At 25.6% G+C, this 14547-nt stretch overlaps 1 protein-coding gene across 2 annotated transcripts in view; it reads right to left on the minus strand.

Annotated features, from left to right (window-relative positions):
• LOC111033072 (myrosinase 1-like) overlaps positions 1 to 14547 on the minus strand; it is a 44198-nt gene that overhangs the window by 3665 nt on the left and 25986 nt on the right. For both annotated transcript variants that reach the window (XM_022313658.1, XM_022313659.1), the window contains exons 4-7: positions 4231 to 4323; positions 600 to 871; positions 374 to 508; positions 85 to 207 (exon numbers count right to left, since the gene is read on the minus strand). In XM_022313658.1, coding sequence (XP_022169350.1) covers positions 85 to 207; positions 374 to 508; positions 600 to 871; positions 4231 to 4323 — 623 coding nt within the window. The remainder of the gene's footprint in view (positions 1 to 84; positions 208 to 373; positions 509 to 599; positions 872 to 4230; positions 4324 to 14547) is intronic.

Genomic DNA, 14547 nt, shown 5'->3' on the forward strand with positions numbered 1-14547 from the left:
AATACAATATTACAATTTAATTTATACCAATATATTAGATAACAATATAAGATATATAAGATTATAATCTGCTTAGGTACATACTCTGTCTCCGAAATTCTCAAAGCATATCCTCACATAATTTGGATAAAATACATAGGTAGCCGAGTTTGTTAGTCCTCCAATTATATTGTAAGCCATCCCCATATCATAGTGGTACAACGTTACCTAAAATCAAGATTTTAAATTTGAATGCACAGTACTACATATTGTTTATAGTTATGAACGTGGTTACAATATTATGATAGGAACATTATTATTTATTTATTTTTTTTATCTTGTATTAATATTTATGATATTTATCGTAACATGCATTATCGTATTGTACAAATACCATTGGTGTGATTCCATTTTCGATTAATTTGTCAATTAGATTATTATAATATGCTATTCCGCTTTGTCCTGGTGAATGGTCATGAACCATTGGAATAATTCTGGTTGGAGCTATGGAAAATCGATAAACTTGAACCTGAAATTACACAATATGTTATTAAGTACCTTAAATTTGTTCATTAGTACTATTGAAAATTGGACTTATTAAATTTTTGTCGGAAACTCACACCCAATTCCTTGAGAAGTTCGATATCTACATCTGTTTTGTGGTACGTATCCGCAGCTATATCACCGTTGAAATTAAAATGTGTACCATCGTTAATTGCAGTTGATGGAAATTCGTAAACTCCCATTCCCTTATATATATCAGCTAATCTAGGTTTGACACCCTTCTGTATGTGGTTTTCGATTACCGACTCAGGTAAGTCTAAGAAATATCTGAACGACTTGTTTGCTTCATTGGAATGAAAATAATGGTCCCAGATTGATTCCGCTTTATCTGAGATTAAAAATAATTTAGTGAACATTTATAAATACTATTTATGAAACGAAATAAAGAATTGATGAATTTCAGTACAAAAAATACGAGTGCTAAACTTGATGGTAGAAGTATAAAATGTTATTTGAAATACAAAAGATTCTTATGAAGTTTCCTTTTCATAATATTACATTTTAATTTATAACTCACATATAATTATTAAACTAAAAAAATTATGAACCTTTTGAATATTTCAAAAAACTATTATTTATCAATTACCATTTAAAATTATAAACAAGTTTAAAACAAAAACGATTTATTAGTACGATTTCGTAGAAATACAAAACAAAAATATATAGAATCGCAAGTGAAGTATATTTTAAGTATTTTATCATAGCTTAGATAATTATTGATGTATTATTGACTTAAACATCATTTATCAAATTAAGTACATTTTAGTATACCGTCTACTGTAGTTTATAGTAATATGTTGTACAGAATGTCTCGGTGTGTTTATTCCTGTACATGCATCTACTTACCACCCACCCATTATATAGAGGTACTCTCTTCTGTCAGCTCCCTTTGCGTAAGTTCCACTACATAAACGTTTTAATAGGAATTAATAATTCAACTTAAAAAATATTTGCATTAATTAGTTCTGTAAATTGGGAAGATATATTTGATTTTTGAGAAATACGAAAACAAACATTTTCATTATCTTATTTTTATTTTCTATTAAGGTTGGTAAATCCAAAAATACTTTAAATCATGATAACTATAGATCTATTATACCATTAGTTTTATTATACTATAAAATCAATGTTTATGCAGAAATAGTTTTCCTTAATATTATAGGTAGGAACTGTGGGAATTATTAAAAAGGTAATTGAAGGAACTAATAATATGGTGATCACTGATCATTCATAACTAACTGATCCACAACTAAGCAGGTAGGTAGGTTGATTTTATTAATCAATTTAGTTAGTATAATATTGAGTATCGTTTATATCACAAAAAATTATTCAGTCGTCATATTATTTAGCCAGGTTACAGCCATCTTAGGTCGCTTATTATTAATTTTATCATAATTAGAAGTTCTGTAAGCTATATATGTTCTGTTCTCTATTACATGAGTGGAACTAGAATTGGCAATTTAAGAGAGTCCATATAATTTAAATCTTATTGATCAATCGCATTTTAGTAAGATTGATAAATTATTGTAACCATCTAATACCATATAACATATTTTTAATTTTAAAGTTATCATAATTATTGGCAAAATAAATTATAAGACTTGAATTGGATACAGATCATTATTAATAATTATTATAGATAGGTACAGGTTTTTAATGTTTTTTTTTTTGTAGTAGGTATTTATCATGATTGTGTTGACAGACAGTAAGAAGTAAGTTTGCTAACATTTATATAATTTCAAAATATATGACATATATACGGACCGTCAATATTTTAATAATATATAGGATTTTATAATAATAAGAGGTATTATAAGGTATATTGGGCTATTCAATTGATACTATTGTCAATAATTAATTGAATAAATTGAGTTTTGAATTTTTGATAAATATTCAAATAGCATTAAGTGATAAGTTTAATATGATAATAGTAATTAATATATACTATTATTTTAATTTATTAATGATACAAATAATGCTTAACGTTCAAATAGAAAATTATCAATGGAGTGCTTTAGTAAATCAAGGCATTTTGTCATTTAAAAAAAAAAAAATACATATTACATCGTTAACTATCTATGATGGGGAAATTTCCATATTTTCTTATATTTTGCCATTGACTAGTAAAATGTATGGCAAACAGCTGGATAGGTGCTGGTTTAAAGTTAAAAATAAGATCAAGTTCATCAAGGCGACCAGCAGTTGAAAAAAAATTAACGTATTTGATGTAACTATCAATAATAGTCTTAGACTCTTTTATCATGAATATTTGAATTAAGGAAACTGATATAAAATGATAAAAAAATATAAGAGTAAATTTTCAAAATAATCTAAAAATCAAGCTCAATACTCGTATTTTAACTGATGAAATGTGTAACTTTTATTATTCTTGCCAACTATATTGTTGTTGTTACAATAAATTAACCTGTTAATCACAATAATTGTACTCATCTTTACTAATGATTCTGATCTTATTCCTATTTTATAATTTCTTTATTAAATTAAATAGGTAATTGAGTTCTAAAAGTCTAGTATTTTAATTTTAAAATAAACAAAATAAATTATAATCTAAATTCAAATTAATTTAATTTAATTTAATTTGAAATATTTTGAAAAGCAAAATCGATGTTCCCCGCCGATACAGAAAAAATCCAAGTTCTCTTAGGGAAGAGGTAAATTATATCCTATAACCCCTAGGATTGTTATACTGGGGACTAAACATATTCAAAGATAATATTATCTCCCAGTATTTGGTGTATGATTTGACTGAAACTGGAAGTAGATGTAACATAATATTAACACACCCCTCCCCCCCTCCTACAAAAAATAAAAATAAAAATTATTAAGCCAGTAGGAGTAATTTATGAATTTTTAAATTCTTCCAAAAAACGTCTATAAATACTTCGTTAGTCATTCCAAAAATTGTTGATACGATTTCGAAGTTGATGAATAATTATTAAAAAAGAAAGTGCTCAGTACAAAAAAATACCACCCTCCATGCAATATAATTAATTGACTAGTTTGAGTTGTACATGGTTCTTCTAAAGTGATTATAAAAAAGCATTTAGGTACGAATGGATTAAACAATCGTTTATACGATTTTGGAATCAATACAAAAATTATTTAAAAATCTGTCTGATGTCGAACATAAACTATAATTTGTTAGAATTATATTATGTCGATTTATGGAAACACAATTATTATTAGTAGGTACTCATAATTTATTTTATGATTTTTTAACTCAGAGGAAGACAAATTAAATTAATTACCTACAGTTTACAACAATTATACTTTAATATATTTTGTTATAAACATCATGAAAATTCTATGGTCAGCATATTTCAAATATTATGACTATACATTTTCATTAGGTACCAGAAATAATATTATTATATAGGTGAAAAATAAAAACTTAATTTTTAAAAGGAAAATTGTATATGTATGCTTTTTTTAAATTCCATTGTATTGAATTTTTAATTTAACAATCTAATCTTTATTAACTGATCTGCAATTCAAATTCATGTTTTTATTTTATAACAAATAAACATTATTACAGAAAGGTACATAAGATATTTTATATAAATTTTAGAAAGTAAGCCATAGTATTCAAACTTGATTAATATATTATTGTATTTAAAATTTTAAACATTTTAGAAAATAAATAAATCAATCATAACCAAAACTTACCTTCATTCCAAGCTCCTTCTACTTGATAAGCCCCAGTTGCCGTGCCAAGTAGAAAATCGTCAGGAAATTGCTTAGTTGATACGAAATGGCCACCTAAAATTATTTTGAGACATGTTAAAGGTTTTATTTTTGCAATTAGTTAATTAGTCTTTGGATTTGTTTTAAATTATAAGAATTTAATTACTAGAAATCAGTACCTATAAGTACATTTGAATAGACAAACGTTAAAAAATATTTTGGTTATAATATATAGGCAAACTTATATACATATATAATTAAGTGTAAAGATAAAATTGATACATTTTTGAATCACTAATCAAAAAAGATTTTGATTATTTACATGTTCTTTAATTAATATTCAAATAAAATCAGTATATCAATTAGGTATTAGTTTAACTTGTTTGTAATACTTTGAGTTGATATTAGGGGTAGTCTTAAGACTCATTAGGAATATTATACATCTATGAAACATTCAAATATTAAAACAATTAGCTATTTAGTAATGACTTTATCAAAAACCGCTAATATATGTTAAATTATTAACAAGAATAATATAATTATGATTCATTAAATGAAATTATAGTTGCTAAATAGCCGTTTAATGATATTTAAATGTTAATGTTAAGATTTACAATATAACACTTATAACTACAATATATTAATATTATATTCTCATTTGTAGACCTAATAGTTACTTACTTGATTAGATATATTATAAATACATGTAAGTATTCATAGTAATTATAAGACAAACAGTTTAATTATTTTGATGTTTGTCTGAATTGTGCATTTGTGCAATAACACTAGTTATAACTTTAAAATAAATAATGCACCGCAGATAACTGTTTAATGTCGAAGAAAAATCTATCCTTCTCTAATGTCTGTGATAAGTGAGATCGTGTTTTTTATGTGTATGATATCATATCTTACTAGTTAGGTGCTATAAGATTATTTCCTACAAAATTGAATACAGGATTTCAATTTGTATAGCTAACACTTATCGGTATCACAAATAAAATGTGTGAGATTTGAGGATCTTTAGGAAATTATCTTAATTTTATTTATATTTAATTGTACAATATTAATAATTACCAATGCTGCTATTAATTTATGTATAATATAATTTAATTACAAATGTTCGAACGGTGTATTAAAAAATAAAAATATTCCAGTACAACGTATGGTTACTCGGTAGAAAAGGTGATGATTTTTATATTATTAACTTTAGATTTAAATTATTTTACGCATTACATTTAAAATTTAACACATGTATTAAAAAAACCTATTCAATGACGAGGTGCACTCAAAACTTGGTAAACACAAGAGCGACTTGAGTATTTTTTTTATGATGGATGTTATAGTTAAGTATTTATTTTTAAAATATTTTTAAATTATGTTATATAATATTTGTCAGTAAAAATGTATGTTTCTAGTTCAAGTACATTTTTAAAATTGTTTCATACTAGCAGATAATCTAGCTGTTGTTAATCTTAAATATATGAATATAATTTCATAAAAAGTATTTTATTTTAGTTATTTTTTTTCTAGGATACAATAAAGAACATTAAATATAAATCTTAAAGAAATATGGTTTTTGTTTTAATAAAAATAAACAAATATCATGCGTGTACATAGAACAAATTAACTTCTCGGTAACAGGCAATTTTCGACAAATTAATAATATATGCAAAATCAAAATTCTAGAATTAAAATATGTTTCAGTGTACTCAACAGGTTTTTTTCATAAAATTTTCAAGTAGTATACAATAGATAACCATGAATATTTAATGGAAATAACAACATTTGTCACAAAAAAAAAAAAATTGTGCAATTGCATTAATTCAATAGAATTAATCGTTACTCCTCATAGAACAATTTTAGATATTAAACCTTGTTTTATTGTCAGAAAAAAAGAACCATAACATTTTGTTTTTTCTTTGTCGATTTTACAATTTATTTTGGTAACTGTGTGGAATTGTTTTTTGTATGAGATGGTTTAATGTCAAATTTATGAACATCGTATAGCAGACCACTATCCTATATCAAAGCGAGAGAATCGAAATGAGTCCCTCCTCAAGGTCTATAACGGCTAATCGGTCTATTTTTTTATTTTAATTTTTGTCGTACTCATAATTTGTTTGCCAAATATACCTAAATACTAATGTTTCAATAAAATATAAAAATAATCATATTGTATGAACATATCATATAGTTTATTAGGACATTAAGGATTAAGATAATACTCTCATCATTTATTTGCAGCATCTAACTTCTTGCTCAAATTAATACTATTTCATCATCGTTTGTATTTAAATAATACATAATAATTAGTAATTAATTTCCGACTAATTAGCAAAAATAATACACATTTAATTTATTCGCCATGTTCACATTTATAACTAACATTTACTTCTGTCGATTTTAATTAGAATGTTGATTTAAAATTAGATTTAGTTTATTTAGCTGATGTAAAATCAAATCACTGTTAAAATTATTATTTTATTACTTAGTATGAAGATAATACGTCAAAACTAAGATAAAACGTGCATGTATAATTAATGCAAAAATAATCATACACTTCATTATATAATAATTATTATTATCATTAATTATAATATATTATTGATAATAATATACACCATAAAAATATAATTAATGATATGAACATTTTAATTCTAATATTTATTTAAAACAACGATACATTATAACATTATATACTAATACATAATATATTAATATATTTTAGATTCTGATCAGAGCCGATAAACGTACCGATTGATTTAAAAAAGTATTTTTGTGTATATGAAAACACAATTAATAGTAAAAAAAATGTTTTAATATTCAACTATGGGTAAGGTTTTTATATAGAAAATTGTACGCAATTAGTATTTTTAGGAGATACAACAATAAAACAAATGATGGAAAAACTTGAATTTTTAAGCAAAACAAGTACTCAACAAAATTAATTTTCTTATTTTGTTGTTATTCAAAAACAATTAACTATGGATAGGTACTTGAATTGTTCACCAAATAGTCATACCTATAAAAATTGTCTATACATGGTGAATAATTTTCAAAAAGTTGTAAAGTAGCATATAATTCTACAAATATTTTTGATGAATTTTTTTATAATTTTGAAGAGATTGGATATTCATCATGAATATGAATTTCACCAATGCACGTGTAAAATTTATCAAACGATTTTTTTCTTTTGCGCATTTCTTATTAAATTCAAACGCGAATAACAGAATAATCGTAGATACTTAAAAGTTTCACAAACATTTTTCGTGGGTATTTGGAACCTTATATAATATAATATAATTATATTTTACACAAAAAATGTGATAACGATATTTTCAAAACATTCAAATTAAATTTTATGGGGTTTCCTACCCATTTTTTAACACGATACACGAATATTTTCACCTGGTTCTTATCATAAAATATATTACATAAATAAATTATAACTAAAATTGTTTCGGCAAAAATTCATTCAACTAACCGTATTTATAATAGTAAAGCAAAATACTCTGATACAGCAGTATAAATATATATATCATAATACATACTTAGTAATATATAGATTGTCTTTGCTCAGAATCCTTTTTCCGTATGACATGATTTATAATTAAAATTCTATTTCAACCCAATAGTCATATTACAGTAACTTACTCAATGACGAAGTAGACTCGACATCTACTGTAACAGCAGAGAGGTTATATACTTCCCCCCCCCCCTTTAAATATAATAATATCATTTCAGTTGGCTTACCCATATATAATACATGTTTGGATCAGAATTGCATGGGTAATAAATTCATAACTAAAGCAATGTCTGAGTAACTGTAAAAACTCGAGCCAGAAAATATGCTGAAGATCGTCCATTATACTTTATAATTTCAAATATGTTTGCATTCACTGGCAAAAGTATAGGTGAATTACCTACCTACCAATTTAATTAACAGTATTGAAATTGAGATCTGTAATTCATAAAGTGAATTTAATAGTTCGAGTGTGTGTGATGAGTATCAAAAACCAAAGTCAGACAAAGTCTGACCCTATTTTGGTGGCTTAAATATTTTGACAATTCGAGACTATGGGTAACCTGCAGTTATTAACAGTTACTCGGCTTCAAATATTAGCTTCTAAAATTACGTACCTAAGTATAATATAATATGTATTTATATATCAGTTCCAAAGAGATTTTTTATGTACAATATTATAAAAATTATCACGACAATAATAAATATTGTGTGGAAGTGTTGAGTTTAAGTCTCTCAATTAGTTATAGCAGATAATATAGGTACCAATGTGGGCTATATCTATGCGATGTGGTTCACGGATCAGCGGACTGAGTGGTGAAAATCGTGAAAATGATTTTTCACACGATTTTTACATTATTATAATATCACACTCGCGGTCAACATATTATAGATCACGTTGTTCTGGACGGACACGAAGTCGGATGGTCTAATTATTATAAAATAAAAGCACATTTTTTTACCGTGTCATGACTTGTTGTACACCTCGTAGGAGGCGGTGAAATGTAATCGAAAAAGTGCGGTGGTATTGTTTTTTATTTTTGGTTCCCATATAAGGCCGGTGTAACCATCTTCGATTGCCGTGCACGTACGACGGTCGGCCCAGCTATTGAACTATAGAAATTAATAATTATAAAAATATGCACGTTGCACGTATAATATTGTAATGTAATAAAAAATAGGTATATGTATATAATATATATAGATAACGATAGAAGTCAATATTTCAAAATTAGTTTCAAATACAATACATTTTTGAAATCGATATAAAGTATTATGCGTAAATCGTTATTCTTGTATAATATATATAAATATATATGTATACATATAATTTTTATTTTTTTTTGAATTTATTATTTTTCTATTCACTTAATGCCGATGGAGTGTGCGTCACTTCGGCGAGGGCACTACAGCCAGTATCGTATGTCACAATCGTACTTTATATTTAAAAAAGAAGAATAATTTTAATTTCAAATCAGTATCACACCTTCCTGGAAAAAGTCCATTAAAAAATGTGTGCGTGTCGAGCACGAGTGAACAAAGTTTTATGCAAAACGTGTTTATGCGTAAGTAATACGCGACGGAGTTCAAATTCTTCATGTTATTATAATATAATATGCTTACTGTATTTTGTTCTCTTCGATATCGGTAGCAGTACAATACCTCTGTATGGCAGTATGTCGGTTGACATTTTGGGATACCTGTGTATCATTTGACGTTGGAAAAACGTCTGTACATTAAACTATTTAACTATTCAGCTGTAAAAAGTCATGTTATGCGAACAATATTCTCCTGTAATATAGTGATATCATAGTTCACAGTGTTGATCATCTTGAACATTATTTTTATTATTTTCATCAGATCGGTTTCAAATCAGTTTGCATCGTCGACAACTACACAATTAGAACTAAATCAAAGTATATAAAATTGTAAATCGTTCGTCTCGAAATAAGACATCGATTGTAAGAATGTGTAATTTCCGTGGTCTGCAGTGACATTATAATATGTAACGCAGAAATTAAATGCTTAATTGATGTCAAGATGGTTTTGTAAATTCTAATAATAGAACAAAATCTGATGCCATGCTATGGAATTACATAAGAGATAATATGATATTATAAGTATACAGAAAATAATAATTAAAAGAATGTTTTTGTACTGGTTGCTTGGCATCATAAATCCTAAAAGTCCCTCGACTTGTAATGGAAAACTGCAGCAGGTTGTTGGAACATGTTTGTTTTTATTTAAATGATTAGTAGCTCTGAATGTGAAACATTTTATTGTCCCAGAAGAACATGGTATTTTCATAATTCAAATATAATATACTATTTATCAAAACGTCCAATTTATTGGTAATGTTTAATAATTGCACTCCACTAATATAATTTATATGACGTAAGTACAGAAATTAATTTGTATTAATTCCATAATTAGTATTTTTATCATTTTGAAACGGGCACCCACCCAGCTTGTTATTTCAAAAAATTTTAGTAAAATATAATAAATTATTTTGAACTTTCTATTTTTTTAGTCTGTTTTATTAATAAATAAAAAAAACGTTTATTTTAGATTCTGATACTGTATTGATTTTATAATATTTTAATATTTTTTGTGTCTTTTTTTGTCTTTTTATGTGCACACATTTTCGGGTAAAAAGAATGCTCAATATATGTCATGTACTCATGTAGCACCTTTATAGATAGGAAATCGATTTTACGTGGCACTCTGAAGAGGTAATTTTTCTATTTTCTTAGCATTTTGAAGAAATGCCAGCATGCGTGGTTGTAACCAAGCTCCACTCAAAACCATTTTTTTTATGGGATCATTTATTATTGCTTTCAAATTTTACTACAACACACCACACTTTTACCATACCATTATTCTGAATCAAAATGATTAAAGAAGACAAATGAGTATTCGCCTACACCGGGTTTCAGTACACTTGTTTGGCTTCTTTTTAAATTTGAGACATTGTATGAACTTATTTTTAATTACCATTATTTTAACCTTGTACGATATTAACTGTAGACATAATACAACTCATATAAGTCTATTGTATTTGTTTAAATATAATTTATAATTATTTTAATAATATAGGTAAGAATATTATTATTTCCACGCCTTAATATGAATATATGGATGAGGTAAAAGTATATAACTTGAGACTAGAGTTGAAAACAAATCATTTTATGAATTTCTTACAAATTAATTTTAAAAAGTTGATAAAACCACTAAAATCGTAATCCAATTGAAATAGTTAATTTGGAAGTGTATACATATCAGTAATATTGTTTTTAGCTACCTACGCATCCACTGTTAAGCGTACGATGTACAGTGTATACCTTCGTTTGAGCAAAAATTAGTTCCATCAATGACCACAACGATAATACATTTCAAATACTTCCAATAATTACTGCAATAAGTATATCAACTCATATTTGTTGGATATCATCCTTTCACTTATAGTTTTTGATGCAGCTGACATTGTTAAGTACAATAGACTGACGTATTTACACCACTTTAAGGAACGTAATCCTCATAGAATGTTAGTGATCTGTCTATACTCTATAATATACTTTTGTAATTACTTTTGCCAGAGGCATTCGCTTGTACTTAAAGTGTAATTGAATATTTTGTTACAAGTATTAAATTATAAATAATAACATGAAATATATGTTTGTTGTATTTTAATTATTTTATTAAAATATGTAATTTAAAGAATACAATACCTAGTAATTAAAAGTTTATGGTTCTGATCGTATTATGGTTATAGTGAATGATGGTCACTGTTATAAGTGTATAACCTTAATGGTGCGTCAATAATTGTTTTTTAAGCTACTTTAAGAGCATTGAACACTTTAAATGGTCAGGCGGCTTGACTAATAATTCAAATTGAAGTTGTTAAAAATGTTTGAATATCTTCGTTATTTTTAGGTCAAGAAATATAATTAAGCAAGTATAATTTATACTTATAGGTACTTGCAAAGTGAACAAGTTCACCGACATTTAAAAATGCATAAGATACTGTAATTAGAGAATTGTTATTTACCTGTTGCAATTGTTGTAAGTAATTCATAATAAAAAAAAAATAAAAAAAGTATCATAGACATTAGACAGTGATAGTTATTGAATGAAACAGTTGATTCAGTGAGATGATATTTGTTATTTATATATAATACATAACATAGATACTTCAATAGTTGTATTATACTATTATCAGAATATTAATTGTGAATATTTTATTTTAAATTCATTCAGTATAAATAAATATGAGGTGGTATTTTAATGAGAAAAGAAGTTCAAACTGTAGTTGAAAATAAATAACCGTTTGATAAAAAATTGTCAATATTTTTGAAAAAAAAAAATATTGATAATTTTATCTTATTCAAAGCATTATTCAATTGTTAACTACTATGTTATGTATATACGTATTTTATATTTGTCAGCATGGCGCAAAAAGTCACCAATGGCAAATTGTATAAATTTGAATTAGCTTTCTACTTTCTAGTATAAAACATAATATTATCATCTTTTTATTTTGGAAAACCATCAAAGTATTAAAATGTATTTTTGACTTAGATACTCATATTGTCTTTTTTATATTTTAGTAATTATAATATTATGTGTATATCATTAAGGGAATAAATATCAACAAAAAAATTACATTATATTCGCGTAAGAGTCCTTCCAGGTTATTAATTTAAAAAATTAAAAACGTTGTATGTAAATATAATTTTTTTACTAATGAATAACATTTCGAAATAATTAATTTTGTAATTATATGAAGTTTATGAACGGTAGGATGGTTCTATACATAAAGTATATATCTGTTATAAATAATTATCAACCATAAAATTATTAAAATTCCAAACATTTAAGTCGTTTAAAATGATTATATTTCATTACTATTTACCTTTAGGATGACACTTTTTCCTTAAAAAAATTAACCAAACTATACAAATGAGTTTAATAAAATGTTGTTTATGTTGATGTATATATATATATTTTATGTACCTATTTAAAATATTCAATTAGTTTTTAAATTTATTTTTATCATTTTGTAGAGGGGAATTAAGTATGCTCTTCCCGATTTATTCATTTAATATTGAAATTACCCATAAACTTAGTTTTGGAATTTTCAAGTAAACATTTTTTTTTAGTTTGTTAGTTAGAATTTTTTTTATGTCAAAAAAATTGAAAATGTAATAAGTACGAATTTCCTCATGATTTTCAATCAATAAATATAAAAAAGCATTTTTCATATAGAATTATAGACATATAAATCTTAAATAATATAGATGCTGAAACGTCCTTTCCGCTCAGAATTGTTTTCTGTAGTATGGACATCGAATTCAAATTTAACACATCAATTACAGAAGATATTTACTCAATGATGAGGTATACTTGTAATCAAGTATCTACTATAAAGCAGATATACTTCCACAGATTTTTTACTGTAAGTTGTTAAGCCGGAGTAGTTTCTGAACTACTTAACTTTATGTAGTTTACGAGAAATAATAGCTTTAAACTTTTAACACATGAGAGTTATTGTAATTATTATTACGATCATAATGTTTCAGCTCATAATTATCGTTACCTTGTTGTATGTATATGTTTATTATTTTTTATCCTTGGCCATTGCCAAAATAACTGAAATTATTATTGATACTCGTATTATTTATATTATTTTATAGACTTGTAATTTGTATAAGAAAGTAATATGTAGGTACTTGATTTTTTTAAATTATTATTTATTTATTATTTAAGGTCTTGATATCTTTGGTTATCAAGCAAATTTTCGCCTATAGATAAATAAATAAATTATAACTACTCAAGTCTAATGATAGTTTTTAGGATATTTGGATTAAATATATTTTTACAAACATAATATAGATAGTTAGTTATTTTCTTCATTGAATGCTTGTTTGTAGTGAAGATGAATTTTTGGACATTTTCGTACCTACGTCAGTATATTAGGCGGGGCAATTGATCACTTCATATTTATTTTATTGTAAGGCTTTCTTTGCATACGTCATGTCATCACACGATGATGTCGGTTCTTTGCTGACTTTGTATTGTCATTGATATTATTTTGCCAATGTGAATTATTTTCATATCAAAAGTCAAATTTAAACTAGGTCAGGTTATGTATTATACTATAGTGGTTATCGGCGTGTTAGGTTAACGATCGAGCTGTGGTAGGTAGGTTAACTAAATTGTTTAAGAGATATGTTCAAATGCACGGCGTTCCTCCTGAGTCCCCGAGCATAACATCCAAACAATCAAATTTTACAATTTTAAAAATTAAGGATTTTCCTTTATTTTTGATGAAAAAAAGTATTTCACAACTCTGCTGTATAGTTATACGTGTCGAGTCTACCTCGTCATTATGTAAGTATCTATGTGTTGAATAAGAGTTCAATGATAAATCATTACGCACGAAAAACTATTCTTAACGAAGACGGTTCTTTTAGCCTATATCTATTACTAAGTATATTTTATGACAAATTTATAATATCGCTGTTTTAGTAATTTAGTTTTCTATTTGTAATACGGTAACTATGTTGAATTCATTTTTGGTTTTAAATTTGAATTTTCCGCTTTTATATTAATTTCTTTTTGTTTTTCTCGAATATTTTAAAATGTACTTAAAATTTTCAATTTTGACCTCCAAAAAGTACCAACTAGATTAAATTTGGTGCAAGAAACCAACCTTAAAGTTTTATACCGAAACATTTTTTCTACTGTAAATTCTGTTACATATACACAAAAATAAA

Source organism: Myzus persicae, unplaced genomic scaffold (genome assembly GCF_001856785.1).
Source record: "Myzus persicae strain clone G006 unplaced genomic scaffold, MPER_G0061.0, whole genome shotgun sequence".
Classification (NCBI taxonomy): domain Eukaryota; kingdom Metazoa; phylum Arthropoda; class Insecta; order Hemiptera; family Aphididae; genus Myzus; species Myzus persicae.